Source organism: Gracilinanus agilis, chromosome 5, assembly GCF_016433145.1.
Source record: "Gracilinanus agilis isolate LMUSP501 chromosome 5, AgileGrace, whole genome shotgun sequence".
Taxonomy (NCBI): domain Eukaryota; kingdom Metazoa; phylum Chordata; class Mammalia; order Didelphimorphia; family Didelphidae; genus Gracilinanus; species Gracilinanus agilis.
The window spans coordinates 187,659,380-187,680,491 of record NC_058134.1 but is presented as its reverse complement, the minus strand read 5'-3'; the positions used below and the strand labels follow the sequence as shown (position 1 = coordinate 187,680,491).

Sequence of the window (21,112 nt, the reverse complement as noted above, 5' to 3'; positions counted from 1 at the left end):
GATATGTCAAAAGAGTGGCCTTTGATCATTTACATTATCTCTCTGGGCCTCAATTTTGTCCTTTGTTTACAGTTATTATTATATTATACAGTTATTAGCTGTTTATTAAATAGTTTGATGTTAACTTTTACCAGTCTATGACTTTATGACCAAAAATTAAATCAAAAAGCCTAATACATAACTGCCCATAAAACAAGAAAAAAAACTTTATTTCCTGAATAAGTTTAATTACATTTTCTTATAAAGGATTGTATCTTTTTTTTTCTAGGTTATTTGCATGCCTTGAAGTGTATTCTTAGTAACAGGTTGTACCTCATCTTCTTAATTTCATCTACATTGGCATTTACTGGTTCGATTGGGACTATAACATATCAACCAAAATATTTAGAACAGCAATATGGAGAGTCAATTTCTAAATATAACTTAATATTTGGTGAGTCTCAGTATTTAACTTTTACTGTATTGGGCACAATGAGCCATTCCTGACTAAAATTTACACATTTTCTATTGGTGTTCAAGATCTGACTTTACCTTATACTATTTCCCAACAAAAAAATTAAGTTCAAGCCAGAATGAATTATTCTCTTCTTAATAAAAAATGCCTTGGGCAAATCTACACATTTACCTTCAGATCTTCTCTATTCCTATAATATCCTCCTTGATTTCCAACTTACACTTTAGAGTCCATTTCAAGACTTGCAAGAAATTTTATCTCCCTGATCAATAATGACCTCCCAGATACAACCTTACATAGTGCTTTGCTTCATACCTCTCTAATTCATTTAAAATATATTGTGAAATATAGCTGTCTATATCTGTACCTTGTTCCGATAGTAGATGCCAAGCTTCATGAAAGCAGAGGCTAAGATTTGTTAAATGTCTCATTTCCTAGCCTTTGCCTTTTCACAAAGCAGGTGCTTAATAAATGTTTCTTGATGTAATGAACTACAAAATAATTCAGCCTTCCATCTTTTGTAATTACTCTTACAATCATCCCTCTTTACTCTCTAATATATCCCAATCTATTGATTTCTTCCCTAGAGTATAAGAGATACAACTGAAACTCACACATTTTACAAACAAACTAGGCCTAATTAGACCATACCAGACCTTCAAGATATACTATCCTCCATCTTTCATCCTTTTCATAAACTAACTTCCAAAACAAGCTATCTATTCTCCTTACGACCATGTGTACTTCTTTCACTTTTTTCCTCATTTCTATGTAATCTGATTTCTGATCTCATCAGCCAACTAAATCTAGCCTCTCTAAAATTACCAATGAATCCTTCATGGTCCAATCTGATGATTTTTTTTCTTAGTCTTTATCCTTCTCATTCTCTCAGTAGTATGTGGAACTGTTGAACAACCTCATCATATAAATACTTTCCTGACTTTGCAGGCCTCAAAGTTTTGGATTCTCCTTTTACCTATGCAACTACTTTTTTAATCTCCTATTCTGGATCATCATTTATATCTATCCCCTATTTTGGCATAACCAAAGTTCTCTTGGGCACCGTTCTCTTATCTCTCCAATCTTCTATTAAGTGATTTTACCAGCTTCCCCAAGTTTAACTGTTATCTCTTTGCAGATGACTTTTGGCCCTACATATCTAGACTGAGTCTCTCTTCTGAGCACCATTTGTATTTTGAGATCTTCCAGTTGGAATATTCTAAACTCGCTGTGGGACAAGCACCTGAAACAAAATGAGAACCAATTTATCTTTACTCCCAAAGTTCTCTAATAAACTACTCTCTATTTCTTTTAAGAACACCATCACCATCATTCAAGTTCAGTCTTGGCATTATCCTTGACTCCATACTTTCCTTTACTCCACATATCCAATTAAATGTCAAAATGTCTCATTTCTATTCCCACAATATCCCTTCTGTCTGTCTCTTTATCTTTTATTCTCATGATTGCCACACTCTCATGACTTCGAAGGTGGTTTAATTCAGTAGTCTCTTAATTGCCTCACTGTTTCAAATATCTCTCCACTCTAATCCTGCCTTTACATCAGCATTTTCTGGTAGGGCAAAAATGACCAGCTTACTCTCCTATTCAAAATAGAAGTCAGAGAATTCCTTTTATTCTAGGATCATATAAACTTCTTGGTTTAGTTTTAAAAGTCCTTCATACCCTGGCCCCAATTTTTTTTCAGTCTCCTCACACATTACTTTGTTTCCCCACACTCTATGATCCAGAAAAAGTGGACTTCTTTCTTTCTTTATGTTGGTCTTTCCCCACCTTGGAATGCATTTTTGCCTTACTTTCACCCCTAGGAATCTGTTGTTTCCATCAAACTCAGTTGAAATGTCAAGTCTTACATAAAATCTGTTATGATCCTTTTCACTACTAGTCCCTAAGATAAAAAAATGAAACAAAAAATGTTTATTTTACATATATTTTATATAGGTTTAATTTGTTTGTGTTGTTTCCTCTTATAGAATATAAACTTTTTAGTATAGGATCACTGATATTTATCTATCTATCCTCCATAACTAACACACTACCTGGCATTAAGTTGGAACTTAACAAATATGTTTTAATCATTTAATTTGGTTTTAAACCAATACACATTTTTCCATAAGTAATACATACAGCCGTGAAAAGCTTTAGGTAAATCAAATATTTTTATTCTACTAATTGATATATTTTTATGAGGAAATGTTAACAAAATTTTTTGCAAAGTAACACTCTAAATTTTGTTTTAAAAGCAATCACCCTGTATACATTAACAATGAAAAGTTTTGAAAAATTGTATTGTAGCACCCTACTTATATTCTGTCTCTCTTTCTCTGTGTCTCCCTTCGACTCTGTCTGTGTCTCTCTCATACACACATACAAACAGCCATATACACACATTAAGAAAGCTATTTAAGCAGTTCTTTTAAGGATTACGCTTGTTCTTTAAAATAGCATTCTTTCCAATCTGCCCTAAGAACATTTTCATTAATATGTTCAATTATGCTTATAATTTCAGATATATCGATGGGATTTGAAGGAGTATCTATAAATCATAAAGCATTGATAAAATGAGAGATGAAACCAATAAACCAGTTTTCCTTTTCTTCTGTGTCCTAAAGATAGTGTTAGCATTCAGATTAAACTTGTGGTATGACCATTTCCCCAATACCCTATTCAGTGTTCCAATAATTTGTTTTCTTTGAGCATTCTCTTTATCATCTGTCCTTTTTTTGTTGCAGATGAGATATACAAACAAAACATTAGACTCAGCTCTTGAAAATGCTTTGACCTAAAAAGTGCTTTTTAAAAAATTTAGTGTTTATATTATGTATTAAAATAAAAATATTCCTCTATCCATTAAAAAGTACTGCTGACAATCATACCTATCAGCACACATATATACTTAATAACCAATTTATTATATGCTAGGGGCATTGTCCCAGGGTAAAAAAGAAAATCAATGTCCCCTAAGTGACATTTTGAGAAATGGTGGAAAGGAGAAGGTAGGATGGATTTAGTTGGATTTTATACAGAGCAAAGGGAAAATGAAAGATTTATATCAAAGATCCTATAGCAGGAGAGGAAGGTGTACAGCAGGTAAAGTAATAATTGGATCAGCAAATATTAGAGAATTTAAATTATAATTTGTGGACAGTTAGAACAAGAACTAACTAAATAGCACCAGATCTTACACTACAGGTCTTGGGTAAAGTAAAGAGACGTAATAGAGCTGAGACAGATATTCTTCTATCTTTAACTGGAGCTAAATTTTTGAAGTCTCAACTAAATTCAAAAGGCTTCAGCTATTTATATGACTTTGTGTGAGACAGATTGGTGGAAATGCTTTAATTTTCTAATGGCATTCCCTGTTTTTTCATTGTAGAACATATGACATGTATCTTGACCATCCCATTTCTTTGTGTGCTTTAATATGTAAATTTCCTGATAAGCAATAGAATAATTATGAATATTATATAACATAAGATTTTCTACATTTCTTTGACCCAGTTCATTATTGACTACTAATCTTTAGTGTCTCGGTCAGATAGTAGTACATTTAAAAATATTTCATTTTGTACGCATTGTTTAAATATAATTCATGTTCCTATTCAGCTATTTCCCTATATCAACAGGAATACCAAAGTAGTTGAAATAAAACTCAGAGATCATAAGATATCTCAACACTAATTATAACAATCACATGTTCAAATAACATTCACAAATTTAGTTATAGAAATCTTCCTATTCCCCTCTGGTCTCAATAAGATCTAAAGCTCTCTTAAGTTGTTCTAAAATATTCTTCAAAATTCTAGTTTTTTAACCAGTCCTACATAGCTAACAAAGATGAGGACTTTCTATTCTCCCAATTTGGGTGAAAATAACAAATTTTATACCTGCGGTTCTGGGAAATCAAAACTCTCCATATTTCTCTCTATTTGAATTTCATGTCCACACTATCATTGCAAATGCTTTCCAATTTCCTTTAATTTTATATCTCTTTCCTCCTATGTACATTGAAAGGCCTGTAAATTTCTAACTTTCATCTTTCTCTACATGATTCAACACTACACTTTCCTTACTTTCTTATTTCTCAATCATATATCAAACCTAATCTCCAAACTATTTTCCTGTATTCTGCCAAAATTATCTTTTGCAAAGGAGTACCATAGCAATTAAGCTAAGACTTGAACTCATTCCCTACAGATTAAAATCGAAACTCTTAGAGATGAAAGGAATGGTTATAATTTTGTGCAGATACTGTTCTCAAATGGAAAATTACCAGTTTCCAATTTGAATAAAAATCGCTACTACTTTACGATATTTCCTTCTCCAAAAAAAAAACAAACACTAGGTTATTTTGGCATTTTCAAATCCCATTCTCATTTGTATAGTAAACACATTTCCATTTGATTAATTTCTACAAAGGATAAATCTTCCTCTTAACTCATTTTAATCTATTTATCTATATAACTATCTATTTATATAGTTGGTTTTTCCTTCCTGTTACAATCTTCATCTGTCTAGAAAGTGTGTGTGTGGGGGGGAATTCCCCAGACTATTCTGCTGATTCTTGAAATTTATTTTTCAATAAGTAGCTAAAGGAACAATAGAAATCTATGTTTTGTAGATCATCATCAGAATTGGAATAACCACTGAAAATCAGAGCTAATGAAATTTCTGTAATTCCATTAACTTAAGTAAACACAAGATTTTAATTTCAAAAGATCACACTGGGATTAAGAATGCTGTGTTTCAAATAATTCTCCAATTTATAAATTTTAGTTTTTTTCAGAGATCTACCAGACCAGAGCACTTTTATCAGTAGTAGATTTAACCAAGAATAATTTAATTTTTTGTTTTCTGTTTAGCCAGGAGTCAACCAGAAGGATTTCTTATGAAGGAGTAGTCTGACCAGATTCCATAATGGAAGTAAATGTAAATAGAAATAATCAGAACAGAAGAATTACCATAGTAACTTATGGAATCTATTAAAAATGATAGTTAACTACAAAATTTTGTCAGTTTCAAACTAAACCAGAAACATCTTCCATTTTTATGTCCATAGTTCAGCAATTTGACAATGAACCATCAGACAGCAGCCTGAGAATTCCCTCCAAAAGTGATGTCTGATTCACCATTGCAGATTTTAGGTCTTTGTCAGATTTGTATTTTTTAACCAGGCCTGATAAGACCATAAGAGATTTCAAAGCTGATTACCAACTACTCAAATCAGAGTTTTCTGTCATTTTTTACTGGACTAGACTAGGGCTGCCTATGAATGTAAAGAAAGAGGGTAGCCAAACAGCACAGTAAGGACAAATAACAGACAAACCAGTCTCACTTATTTGCCTCTGGCACAAGATAAAGACAAATAGATAATACAGGGAATTTAGTGCAAATAAAACTAATCTGTCTCTATTATATTCAGCAAATAAACTAGTTGGGGGTGGGGTTCTCAGAAATTTTATCTTGTGTGTGCTGGAAAGTTTCCTTGTTGAATCTGTCCAGCCTATAACCATTGAATAATTCATTTTCATGACTGTCATTTTGGTATAAAAATATTCAGGGATTCATTGATAGGTATTTCTGCCAATTATACTTATCAAAATGCATAAACATTTAATATTATAAACCAAGATCATAGTCCAATAATATAAAAAAAAAAGGATTGTGTGGAAATTTACAAAAATCTCATATAGGACAAAGCAGGATGGATTTAGTTGTTATTTTACAGAGGGAAAAGGGGAAGGTAAAGATTTATACATTAAATGTCTAATAGCAGAAGGGGAAGATCAAATCTAATAAGTATATACTAGGGGGTTTTGAATGAATTTGTAGATGGACAAAGCAAGAACTAACCTTGTAGTACCAGGTATCAGAGTATCTATTTATCCCTCACTAGAATTTAAGCTATGTGTTGGTAGAGATTATTTCTCTTTTTTATTTACATATCCATTAGCAGCATAAGACTGGAGCATACTAAAAGTTTAATAAATGTTTTCAGTTGATCCATTGATTATGATTGTGATCATATAATGCAAAATAGTTAGAGACCTTTATCTTATGTTATATATGTATCTATTTCAGTAATAATGCTGGTATCTCCTTCCCATTAAAATTTTATCTTCATTATATTTGTTGTCATAACACATTAAAACATTTTTAAAAGATATTTAAGCTCCTTGAGAGACGGGATTGTCTTTCTTATATATGTATTACCACATAATTATATGGTAAGGACTTAAGTGTCTAGTGTTAACTCAGTTAATTTATGTCTTATCTGAGGAATAATTTTGCACTGGAGTCTTTTTGAGGGTAGATAACATGAGTTTAAAGTGAAATGTAAAAGGATCTGGGGGCTTGAGCATATGAAACAGCCCAACAAAATTTCAGTAGCAGTAAGAAATATTACTATTCCCACAGTAAATCTTTTTCACTCGGGAAATAAATAGGTTAGAAAGGTGTGCCTGCCATCATATATGAAAAGATAATTCTCTTTCCTGGGTGGAAAAATAAGACTGAAGGTTCACATAACTTTTCAGATAATATAAAAATATATTAGTAAGTGAAAGATTTCAATTAGAAACATCTTTACTTTAATTACAAAATTCATTTAGAGGAATAAAAGATCAATCATATCAAAGGAATCAATTTTTAAATTTAAGAAAGGGGCTCTACAAGTATAAGATTTTAAATTATATTGTTAAGTAGTAATTATCAGAACTATCTGATACTGGCTAAGAAATAGAAATGTAAACCAGTGGAAGAAAACCAGATATATAACAAACTGCCATAAATTTTATAGTTATCTGGTTTGTGACAAAACCATAGATCCGGGATGTTAGGATAATGAATCATGGTTTGTTAAAAATTGCTGGGATGACTAGAAACTAGTTTGACAGAAACTAGGAATAAACCAATATCTTATACCATTCACTAAGATCAAAATGGATACATGATCTAGAAATAAAAAGAATATACCATAAGTAAATTAGAAGTACAGGGAACACATTACCTACCAGATTTATGTATAGGAGAGGAATTTGAGTCAATAAGAGATGGAAAGATGGAGAGCATTGAAGAAAGAAATGAAAAATCTATAATTTTGAACATATTAAATTGAAAAGTTTATGTATAAATAAAATAAATGCTTCTAAAATTAGAAAGAAAGAAGAAAATTAGGGGGAAAAATCTTCATAGATAGCCCATCAGATAGAGGCTTCATATCTCAAATACAGAATGAACTTTGTCAAATTTATAAAAACAAGAGCCAATTGATAAATGAACAAAAGATATAAAAAGACAATTTTGTGATGAAGGAATCAAAGCCTATATAGGTGTATGAAAAATGCTTCAAATAACTAACAACTAGAGAAATGCAAACCCAAACAATTCTGAGATATAACTTCACACCCATCAGACTGGTTAAAATGGCAAAAGGGGTAAAGTGACACATACTGGAGGACATGTAGAAAAACAGGAGTACTAATGTATTGTTGGTATGAACTGTGAACTGATCTAAGTTTTTTGGAAAGCTATTTGAAATTACCAACCTGAGAGTTATAAATCCATCTATATCCTTAGACCCAGCAATGTTTCACAAGAATATCAGGGAAAGAGGAAAAGAACCTATATCTTCCCAAAAGTTAATAGAAGCTCTCTTTCTGGTGACAAAGAATTGGAAACTAAGGGAATCCTCACCAATTGGGAAATGACTGAACAAATTGTGATATATGATTGTGATGAAATGCTATTGCACCATAAGAAATGATGAACAGGCTGGTTAAAAAAAAAACAACCTAGAAAGAATTATATGAGATAATGAGTAGAAACAGAATATTACACACAGCCACAGAAGTAATACTGGAAGAATAAACTGAAAATGTTATCTCCAAAAAATAAACTAATAGATAAAACATGAAGGACTTACTTTATATGAACATTTTGACCTCCCTGATGTTTTACTGTGTGATGCAGGGAGTGTAGAGAGGGACTTCCACATTAGTATAAAGTATCTATTATGTAAATATGAAGAAAAGGAAGCTAAACATCTAGGAGATCTGTGATTTCATTTGTGTAATAACTTCATTTTCTTTATGTATGGAAATACTTATTTTGTTTTGTTTGTAAATATTTGGAGTAAAAATAATTAAATTAAAAATAAAAAAGTGCAGGATCCCAGAACATGAGTAGACAAGACTGGAAAAAAAAAGAAAACACTTGTATTTACCAACATATCCCAGAGGGCTGTGGTTGCAAACTTTCAACTATTTTTTCCTCTTTTTCCTTTTATAGGATTAGTGATAATTCCTTTGACTGGTATATCAGTTTTTCTGGGAGGATATATTCCTAGAAAATGGAAATTAGACGTAATTGGAATTGCCAAAGTGCTCTTTATTTCCCAATTTTGTGGTTACATTTCAGAATTATTGATTTTGTCATTAAACTGTGGAAACAGACCAATAGTTGGACTAACAGTAACCTACAATGGGTATGTGTTTATTATTTGTCAACAATATAACAGTGTGAGCTTTTTGTTGCAAAAATTATGTATAATAATCATGGGGAAGATATTTGTTTTCTGCAATGATCATTTAAAATTAATATTTTAAAAAGAACCTTTGTTTAAACATTCAATTAGAGAAATGGATGAGAATTTGAACAGGCATTCCTTGTATTAATTTCCTTTCCAGAATCCATTTTAGTAATAATCACTGTAGCATTTTAAGTAATGTGTATATATACATATATATACATATGCATACATACATACATATATATGGATTACAGGGCTGTTAGGTGGCCTAGTAGATGGAGTGCCTGATATGAAGTCAGGAAGATTTATCTTCATGAGTTTTATGAGTCCAAATCTGTCCTCAGACCCTTATTAGCTATGTGACCCTGAGAAAGTCATTTAACCTCTTTTACATCCATTTCCTCATCTTTAAAATAAGATGGAGAAGGAAATGGCAGATGACTCAAGTATCTTTGCCAAGGAAAACCTAAATAGATTCCAAAGTAAGAAATGAGTGACAATAAATATAGGTGTATTACACAACCTCACTCAGTCCATTCTGATGTTTAACAACTTTCATCATAAGGATAACCTTCATTTGAGCCAACTTCTTTTATTTTGCTTGCTAATAGGATTTTTTTAACTAGAAGAGATAATAATAATGCATACTTAATTATTATAAAACACCTTAAGGTTTGCATATCACTTTTACATGTTTCATTTATTATATTCACACAACTTTGTGAGTCATTTCTATTATTCTGCCCATTTCAAGGAAGAAACTGACATTCAGAGTTTAAATGATTAACCAGGGTCATACAGCTAGTACATATCTGAAGCAGGATTTAAAATCAAGTGATTTATACATGATGTTCCAAAAGTCTTGGTGCAATTTTAAGCTAGTAAGATTGTTTGTTTTTTACAAGTTTTGAATAGTAAATAAAAAGTCATTAAAACTTAAAACAGCATGAAAACTTGTGGGATATCCTGTACTTTTATTGTATAAACATTTTAAAATATTTTAAGATTACATATTTATATCCTCTTCTATAAGCAAAAAATGTTTTTGGAAGTGGTTGTAATATTCTTGTTTCTGCCTCATCAGAGGCCAACTTGCTGCCAGTCTTTTTCTGATTCCTAGGAATCTCCATATCAAAAATGGCAGAATTAAAAATGACCTTCTGCTGCCTCTCTGGCCTCCCCTAGAACTCTGCCATGGGTTAGTCTGCCCAAAAGAAACTGAAAATTGAAGTCCAAGTGAAGGTTTTTAATAAAATCATAAAAGTGGAATGATGTCTCAATGGAAAATAAGGGCTTCCTGGGTTTTTTTTTTACTGGGCCATGAATAAGATAAAAAGTAAGAAACAATTTCATTAAATTGACAGCCATATTAACTTTTAAACATACTACCTCAACATTTACTTGATTTTTTTATAATTTCTGGCCACTTTTACCTCCCACCATTGATCATCAGCTAGACTTCATTGTTATAAATATTCCTTTGGGCCTTATGCTTATAGTCAAGACAACTTTTTTTTTCAAGGGATTGTAAATTGTAGTTTGATTGCAGAAGTGGTCTGGGTGGGGGGTGGGATTCTCATAAGATATTTCATTTTCTTTTTGCAACTTAGAAAATAATATCAATATCACCATTTTAGGGTGCATTAATTGGGCATGATATGATTCCACTGAGTAGAACCAAGAGAATGGACTCATTCATATCTATTCCATGTTGTTTACAAAAAATGCCCCCTTCCAAATACCTTGAATTTTCAAGATTTATGTACTACATCAAGGTAATATGGAGTTCTGGAACTGAGGTCATGAAGACTTCATTTAAAATCTAGTATGGAAAACGAATTCAATATATGATCTGGAAAAATTACTTAATTTCCTTCATCTATAAAATAAAGATAATATTAACACCTACTTCCCACAGTGGTTGTAAGGGTAAAATGAAACAATATTCATAAAGCACTTGGCAAATCCTAAAGCCTCACATAAATGCTGCTAGAAATGATTAGGAAAGAAAGAATCAAACATTGATTAAGCTCCTATAATGTGCTAGATACTATACTGAACATTTCATTATAATAATGATATCTATTAGATAATGATATCACATTTGAATATGTGGTACATTATCATTCTACTTTGAATACTATGTAATAAATAAATATATGTGTATATATATTCATCCATATATTTAATATTTGTAGAATTTCTGATCTAGGAAGATGAGAAAAATGAGACCCAGAGAGGGGAACTGAATTGTCCAGAGTGACATAGCTAATTACAATAGAATGGAAATCTAAACCTAAGCCCATTACTACTATACTCTCTTCTGTGAAAATTATGTCTTTTCAAAAATTCTCAACTATTTCCCTTGATTACCTTCAATTTATATTTGTTGACTGTGATGGGGCCCAGTATTTTAAATATAGAATTAAATGTATATTTTAGAATTTTACCTTTGCAATATATTTATCCTCTTTGTTTTCTGCAAGTGTCTATGATATAACTTTCCTTTATCCTTCCCTTATAAATGAGAAATGTCTACATTGTGATTACAGAGATGACCCAGGCATATATCCTCAAAACATCCCATTTCCTTTCTGCAACTCAGACTGTAATTGTGATGCCAATCTATGGGATCCTGTTTGTGGGGACAATGGACTCACTTATATAACACCATGTTTAGCTGGATGTAAATCTTCAGTAGGCCACGGAAAGGACTTGGTATGTATGGTGATTGTTCTCTCTTCTACAGCAGCAGCATCAATGATTTCATTGAGCACCAAATGTTCAAGTCAGCAAACATTTGTTTGGTTCAGAAAAATGCTCAAACACAAGAAAAGTGCAATTTGGTATTAATTTGCTTGTAGTTGTTAAATACAGGGACATCATTAGATAAAGTGCTACCTGGAAAAAAATATATGGACACAGGCTGACAATCAATATCTAAATTCTTAACTCTGAGGTCACCTATTTCATATCTCTTGGACTTTTATATATATATATATATATATATATATATGTATGTATGTATTTCATTATGGCATTTAAGGCAATGCGCATGTCAAAAGAGACCTTCTAGAAAATAGAATGCCAGTAAAAAAGGAATTAACTGCTGATTTATACCTGCAAAATTGCTATGTAATTACAAAAGGTAAGCAGAAATCCTAATGCAGAAAGCCATTGTTTCTAAGGAAATTCCTAAACAAAGGAATTCTTTGGGGATAGGATAAAGAATGCATATAGTTAAATCACAACTTTCAAAATAATTGATCTTTTGAATATTCTATTCAATTCCTTATGAGTATTTTCCTAAACCTATTTGTACAGGCAAAGTACAAATGGATCTTTATTCATTTAACAGAGTTATAGAACTTAAATATTTTAATGACGCCAGTCAGAACCTACCATTTGACCATAGCTATTCAATCCAAAAGCAAAAGAAAACTTCTTTCTAGGATTTCACAAAACAAAAAGCAAAAGAAAACTTCTTTCTAGGATTTCACAAAACAACACCAGAGGCAGCAAGCAAACAAATCTGTATAAAGATAAATAGGAAATGGGAGGAAGAGGGACTAGAACTGGAAAAGATTTCCTGTAGAATTTGGGATTTTAATTGGAATTTTTAAAAAGTCAAAGAGGACCATAGGTGGGCATGAAATACAAGAATACTACAAGCATGAGAGATAGACAAAGAAAGATGATTCAGAGCAGAGATCAAGTGCTGTAATCCATATACACCAAAGCAAATCTGTGAACTACTAATGAAATTCAGCAAAAATTTTCCAGTGATGTCAGCAATTGCCTTTTTGTCCTAGACCTAGTCCTTGGTCTTCCTAGCTTTGGTTTACATATGCAATCCCAAGGTAATCCACACCAGGTTGATTGTTTGAAATAAGGCAGAAAAGTCTGTTATGTTTGATTGTACCACAGTGTATCAGTCTCTGTATACAATGAGACTGATACACTGTGGAACAATTGAACATAACGGACTTCTCTACCAGCAGCAATGCAAGAATCTAGAACAAGGCAGAGGGACATATGAGAAAGAAAACTAACCACATTCAGAGGAATAACTGTGGGAGGAGAAACACAGAAGAAAAACAACTGCTTGAACACATGGGCTGATGGGGATATTATTGGGGATGAAGACACTAAACGATAACTCTAGTCCAACTATCAATAATATGGAATTAGGTCTTAATCAATGATACATGTAAAACCCAATGGAATTGTGTATTGGCTAAGGGGTGTTAGGGGGTTTGGGGGAGAGGGAAAAGAACATGAAACATGTAACTATTGGGGAAATATTCAAAATTAAAAAAAATAGAAAAAAAAGGCAGAAAATAAATAGTTTCTGCCATGGAACCACAATTTGACTGTAATACTTGAGTACTAGTTCCCATTTAATTAGATCTCTGATTTCCTAAACCTTAGATTTTACTTTCCTAGAAATATAGTAGTCTGTCTCACTTGGGTTGTTTTCCTGTATGCTATTTCTTAGTTACAACAAAGACAGTATGGGACAGTGGAAATATTGGCTTGTATGTCAAGAGATCTAATATCTAATTCCTGTCCAGCTACTAAGTGGATACTGAACAATTAATCAGACTATCAATCAATATTTTTTAAAAACTTACTATTTGACTGGCCATGTGCTAAATTCTAGGGGCAGAAAAAGAAGTCAAAGGCAATCTCTGATGTCAAGGAACTCACAATATAATAGCAGAGATAACAACAACAACAAAAATGTACTAAGAATGCACAGAAAAAATAGAGAATGTTCTTAAAAGGAGGCACTAAAATTAAGAGAGTTTGGGGAAAGACTTCCTATAGCATAGAGGATTCAGTTGGGATATGAAATAAGACCAGGAAATCAGTATGGGGAGATGAGGAGGAAGAGACTTTCCAGGCATAGGCAACAGTCAGAGAAAATGCCCACAGTTAAGATATATAGTATCTTATTTAAGAAACATTAAGGACTTCCAGTTAAGATGGCGGCAGAGTGAGGAGCAGCTGCTCGATCTCTCCTAACCGAAGCATATAGGAAGGGGACATAAAAACAAATCCAGACAAACGAAGGAACCCCACAATGGGGCGCGGCATTGAAGGTACACGGAACTGGGGCATTTCCACACTGTGAAGGGGTGAAACAGCTCTCACTAAAACACAAGAGGAAGAAGTCCCTTCACCACCCCCCACAACATGCACAGCTCCAAGGCCAACGCACAAGAGTGAAAGTGGGATTGGAGGAACCAGTGAGTCACTGGCAGCTCCAGGGCTTGTACCTGAGAGCTGCAGGACATAGGACCCCTAGTAGCTAAAGAACGCGCATGGACTTTCCCAAGCATCTGTGCGGGTGGGGACGGTGCCCTAGGCGCAGACAAAGATCTCGAGTGCACAGACTTTCCCAAGCGTCTGCGCAAGTGAAGACATTGCCCAGGCGAGGACAAAGATCTCAATCGCACGGACTTTCCCAAGCGTCTGCGTGGGTGAAGGCAATGCCCTAAACGAGGACAAAGATCTCGAGCGCAGGCTTGGACCTCGAGTGGGGACCTGGTGCAGATGGGAGTGCGGCTGTGGAAGCAGCCCTTGAGACTGCTGAAGGAGCCTCGGGCAGAGGGGCAGACCGGGGACGCCCCGGAGGCTTGACCCCGAGGACAAGGAGACCAGAGCCCTTGGGAGCTTAGAAAGTGCAGCCAGACCCTGAGTGTGAAGACAAAGCTGAAAAGGGGTGGGGCTAACAATGGCAAGCCGAGAACCCCAGAAGAAAAAGATTATCAAGAAAAGCTCTGGAACACGACAATTTTTACCCAGAGAAAATCCAGACAACAGAGGAGGACAAACAAGTATCCAAACCTTACCAAAACAATGAAAACTGGTCACAAACTATTGAAGAGTTCAAAAATGAGATGTTGAGGAAGATGGAAGAGATCTGGCAAGAAAATAACAGTTTAAAAGGCAGAATTTCACAATTGGAAAGTGAGGCAAGTCAACTGAAGAACAGAAATGACCAGATTGAAAAGGAAAACCAAAAGATTATAACCGAAAACCAGTCCCTAAAGGCTAGAATTGAGCAATTAGAAGCCAATGATCTCTCAAGACAACAAGAACAAATAAAACAAAGTAAAAAGACTTATAAAATAGAAGGAAACATGAAATATCTCAATGAGAAAGTGACAGACCAAGAAAACCGGTCTAGAAGAGACAATTTGAGAATCATTGGTCTTCCAGAAAAAGCAGAAATTAATAGAAACTTGGACTCCATACTTAAAGAAATTATTCAGGAAAATTGCCCTGAAGTCCTACAACAAGAGGGCAATATAGACATTGAAATGATCCATAGATCACCCTCTACACTGGACCCAGAAAAGTCAACACCCAGGAATATAATAGCCAAATTCAAGAGCTTTCAAGTAAAAGAAAAAAATCTTACAAGAAGCCAGAAAGAGACAATTCAAATATCAAGGAGCACCAATCAGGATCACACAGGATCTGGTAACCTCCACTCTAAAAGACCGCAAGGCTTGGAATAAGATATTCAGAAAGGCAAGAGAGCTGGGGCTTTACCCACGGATCAACTACCCATCAAAACTGACTATATACTTCCAGGGGAAAGTATGGGCATTCAACAAAATTGAAGATTTCCAAGTTTTTGCACAAAAGAGACCAGGACTAAATGGAAAGTTTGATATCCAACCACAAAAATCAAGAGAAACATGAAAAGGTAAATAAGAAACAGAGGGGAAAGAAAGAAAACTCATCATTTTTTAAATTTGACTCTTTAAGGGCTTAAATAAGATCTAATTATCTGTATTACTATGAGGAGAAAAGCTATGTATAATTCTCTGTAGTGAACTCTATTCACTATTATAATATTCACTATTATAGCAACCAGAAGAATAATTCATAGGGAGAGGACAGGATACTAAATGGTCTAAGATGACATAGGGGGTGGGAAAGGGGGGGGGAGTAGTAGGGGACACCAAGAGAAATCTGAGTAAATAAGAAAAATAGAACATTCTATTACACACAAAGAGGACATGAGAAGGGGAGGGGATAAATACTATTATAAGAAGGAGAGGAAGAGAGCATTAAGAGGTAATAATCAAACCTTACTCTCAGTGTAATTAACCCGGAGAGGGAAGAGTAGCTTTATTATCCATTGAGATAAAAAACTCTATCTAACCCTACTGAGAAAGGCAGAAGGGATAAACCAAAGGGAGGGGAGAAGAAGGGGGAGGGAATTCAATAGGCCTTTAAAAACAAAAAGAGGGGAATAACAAGGGAGGGGGCAGAAAGGGAAGTCAAACAAGGGAGGGGTTAAGGGATACTGGCTCAAAGAAAACCACTGGTTTAAAAGAAAATAATTTAAGAAGAAGAGGTAGAAGTAGGGGAGGATACAAAAATGTCAGTGAATGCACAACTGATAATTATAACTTTGAATGTGAATGGCTCATAAAATGGAAGCAAATAGCAGAGTGGATCAGAAATCAAAATCCTACCATATGTTGTCTACAAGAAACACATATGAGGCAGGTAGACATACCCAGATTTAAGGTAAAGGGCGTGAGCAAAATCTTTTGGGCTTTCAATGAGAAAAAGAAGGCAGGAGTGGCTATGTTGATTTCTGACAAAGCCAAAGTAAAAATAGATATGATTAAAAAAGACAGGGAAGGACATTACATCCTGATTAAGGGCAGTATACACAATGAGGAAATAACACTGCTCAATATATATGCACCAAGTGGTATAGCATCCAAATTCAAAGAAGAGAAACTGGCAGAGCTCAAAAAGGAAATAGATAGTAAAACCATAATAGTGGGAGATCTAAATATCCCTCTTTCAGATCTAGATAAATCAAACCAAAAAATAAATAAGAAAGAGGTAAGAGAGGTGAATGAACTCCTAGAAAAATTAGATTTAATTGATATGTGGAGAAAAATAAATAGGGACAAAAAGGAATACACCTTCTTTTCAGCTGCACATGGTACATTCACAAAGATTGACCATGTAATAGGGCATAGAATCATTGCAAACAAATGCAAAAGAGCAGATATAATAAATGTAACCTTCTGAGATCATAATGCAATAAAAATAATAATTAGTAAGGGCACCTGGACAGGAAAATCAAAAAACAATTGGAAATTAAACAATATGATTCTCCAAAACCAATTTGTCATAGAAGAAATCATAGAAACAATCAACAATTTCATTGAAGAGAATGACAATGATGAGACATCCTACCAAACTCTGTGGGATGCAGCCAAGGCAGTACTCAGGGGGAAATTTATATCCTTGAGTGCATATATAAACAAATTAAGAAAGTCAGAGATTAATGAATTGGGTATGCAACTCAAAAAATTAGAAAGCGAGCAAATTAAAAATCCACTGATGAAAACTAAATTACAAATACTAAAAATTAAGGTAGAAAGTAATAAAATTGAAAGTAAAAGAACTATTGAATTAATAAATAAGACTAGAAGCTGGTATTTTTAAAAAACAGATAAAATAGACAAAGTACTGGTCAATCTAATAAGAAAAAGGAAAGAAGAAAACCAAATTGACAGTATTAAAGATGAAAAGGGAGACACCTCTAATGAAGGGGAAATTAAGGCAATCATTAACAACTATTTTGCCCAATCATATGGCAATAAATATAGCAATCTAGGAGATATGGATGAATATTTACAAAAATATAAATTGCCTAGATTAACAGCAGAAGAAATAGAATACCTACATAATCCCATATCAGAAATAGAAATTGAACTAGCTATCAAAGAACTCCCTAAGAAAAAATCACCAGGACCTGATGGATTCACAAGTGAATTCTATCAGACATTCAAAGAGCAGCTGATCCCAATACTATACAAATTATTTGATATGATAAGCAAAGAAGGAGTCCTACCAAATTCCTTTTATGACACAAATATGGTACTGATTCCAAAGCCAGGTAGACCAAAAACAGAGAAAGAAAACTATAGACCAATCTCCCTAATGAACATAGATGCAAAAATTTTAAATAGAATATTAGCAAAGAGACTCCAGCAAGTAATTAAGAAGATCATCCACCATCATCAGGTGGGATTTATATCAGGAATGCAAGGATGGTTCAACATTAGGAAAATCATCCACATAATTGACCATATCAACAGTCTAACAAACAAAAATCACATGATTATCTCAATAGATGCTGAAAAAGCCTTTGACAAAATTCAGCACCCATTCCCTATTGAAAACATTGAAAAGTATAGGAATAGAAGGACCTTTCCTAAAAATAATAAACAGTATATATCTAAAACCATCAACAAGCATTATATGCAATGGGGATAAATTAGAAGCCTTCCCAATAAGATCAGGAGTGAAACAAGGATGCCCTTTATCACCTCTATTATTCAACATAGTACTAGAAACACTAGCACTAGCAATTAGAGAAGAAAAAGAAATTGAAGGTATCAAAATAGGCAAGGAGGAGACTAAGCTATCACTCTGCAGATGATATGATGGTATACTTAAAAAATCCTAGAGAATCAACCAAGAAGCTGGTAGAAATAATCAACATCTTTAGCAAAGTTGCAGGATACAAAATAAATACACATAAATCATAAGCATTTCTATATATTTCCAACACATTAGGGCAGCAAGAGGTAGAAAGAGAAACACCATTTAAAATCACCCTAGACCATATAATATACTTAGGAATCTATCTACCAAAACAAACACAGCAATTATATGAAAACAACTACAAAACACTTTCCAAACAAATAAAACTGGATCTAAACAATTGGAAAACCATTGATTGCTCATGGGTAGGATGAGCTAACATAATAAAAATGACCATTCTACCCAAATTAATTTATCTATTTAGCACCAGACCTATCAAACTACCAAAAAACTTCTTTACTGAATTAGGAAAAACTATAACAAACTTCATATGGAATAACAAAAGATCAAGAATATCAAGGGAAATAATGGGAAAAATGCGAAGGAAGGGGGCCTAGCAGTACCAGATATTAAACTGTACTATAAAGCAGCAGTCATTAAAACAATATGGTACTGGCTAATAGATAGAAGGGAGGATCAGTGGAATAGACTTGGGGTTAATGTCATCAGCAAGACAGTATATGATAAACCCAAAGAGCCCAACTTTTGGGACATGAATCCACTATTTGACAAAAACTGCTGGGAAATTTGGAAAACAATATGGGAGAGATTAGGCTTAGATCAACATCTCACACCCTACACCAAGATAAATTCAGAATGGATGAATGACTTAAATATAAAGAGGGAAACTATAAATAAGTTAAGTGAACACAAAACAGTATACCTGTCAGATCTCTGGGAAAGGAAAGATTTTAAAACCTAGCAAGAGTTAGAGAAAATTACAAAATGTAAATTAAATGGTTTTGATTTTATTAAGCTAAAAAGTTTTTGTACAAACAAAAACAATGTAGTCAAAATCAGAAGGGAAACAACAAATTGGGAAAAAATCTTTATAACAAACAACTCTGACAGGGGGTCTAATTACTCAAATATACAAGGAGTTAAATCAATTGTATAAAAAAATCAAGCCATTCCCCAATTGATAAATGGGCAAGAGACATGAATAGGCAATTTTCAGGTAAAGAAATCAAAAGTATCAATAAGCACATGAGAAAGTGTTCTAAATCTCTAATAATTAGAGAAATGCAAATCAAAACAACTCTGAGGTACCACCTCACATCTAGCAGATTGGCTAAAATGAAAGAAGGGGAGAATAATGAATGCTGGAGGGGATGTGGCAAAATTGGGACATTAATGCATTGCTGGTGAGTTGTGAACTGATCCAACCATTCTGGCTGGCAATTTGGAACTATGCTCAAAGGGCTATAAAAGAATGCCTGCCCTTTTATCCAGCCATACCATTGTTGGGTTTGTACCCCAAAGAGATCATAGATAAACAGACTTGTACAAAAATATTTATAGTTGTGCTTTTTGTGGTGGCAAAGAACTGGAAAAGGAGGGTATGTCCTTCAATTGGGAAATGGCTGAACAAATTGTGGTATATGCTGGTGATGGAATACTATTGTGCTCAAAGGAATAATGAACTGGAGGAATTCCGTGTGAACTGGAAAGACCTCCAGGAACTGATGCAGAGTGAAAGGAGCAGAGCCAGAAGAACATTGTACACAGAGACTGATATACTATGGTAAAATTCAAATACAATGGACTACTGTACTAGCAGAAAGCAATGACACAGGACAGCTCTGAGGGATTTATGGTAAAGAACGCTACCCACATTCAGAGGAAGAACTACAGGAGAGGAAACATATAAGAAAAACAAATGCCTGAACTCATGGGCTGAGGAGGACATGATTGGGGGTGTGGACTCGAAACTACCACACTAATGCAAATATCAACAATTTGGAAATAGGTCTTGAACAAGGACACATGTTAAAACCAGTGGAAATGGGCTTCAGCTATGGGTGGGGAGACAGCGAGGGGTGAAGGGGAAAGTAGGAGCTTAAATCATGTAACCATGTTAAAAATGAATATTAATAAATGATTTTAAAAAAAGAAACATTAAGGAGGTAAATGCCATTATATTAAAGAGTATGAAGTGAGGAGTAAGATGTAAGAAGACTGGAAAGGTGGGGGTGGATGGGGCTAGGTTATAAAGATCTTTAAACGGAGACCCAGTGCAATTTATTGAGTGTAAATGGATGGAAATAAAATGGTTTGAGATTGGAGAAAGGATTAGAGTGGCAAAAAACTCGAGGTAGGTAGACCCGTCAGCAGTCTATTGTGATTGGTTAAAGCATGAAGTGATGATGTCCTGAACCGTGTATCTTTACTTTACAGCATCTGGATTTCTTTTCTAAAAAATTAGTGTGTTGGGACTACAATGATGTCAAAAATCCATTGCAATTCTAAAATTTCATTGTTCTATGAATTTAAGAAGCTGTTAGAACCTGGTTAATTAGCTTACCTCCTAGTTGTAGCCCCTGCTTGGTATCCTAGTTTTAGTACGTTCTTGACCCAGACAAATAATAGACATTCAATTTTCAAACATTTATGAGCATTTATGATGTTCCAGGCACTGTATTTGATATTGGAATACAAATACAAAAGCG

At 33.8% G+C, this 21,112-nt stretch overlaps 1 protein-coding gene across 1 annotated transcript in view; it reads left to right on the top strand.

Annotated features, from left to right (window-relative positions):
- LOC123249161 (solute carrier organic anion transporter family member 1B3-like) overlaps positions 1-21,112 on the top strand; it is a 96,541-nt gene that overhangs the window by 60,423 nt on the left and 15,006 nt on the right. The window contains exons 8-10 of the mRNA XM_044678149.1: positions 269-433; positions 8,765-8,960; positions 11,558-11,723. Of these exons, the coding sequence (XP_044534084.1) occupies positions 269-433; positions 8,765-8,960; positions 11,558-11,723 (527 nt within the window). The remainder of the gene's footprint in view (positions 1-268; positions 434-8,764; positions 8,961-11,557; positions 11,724-21,112) is intronic.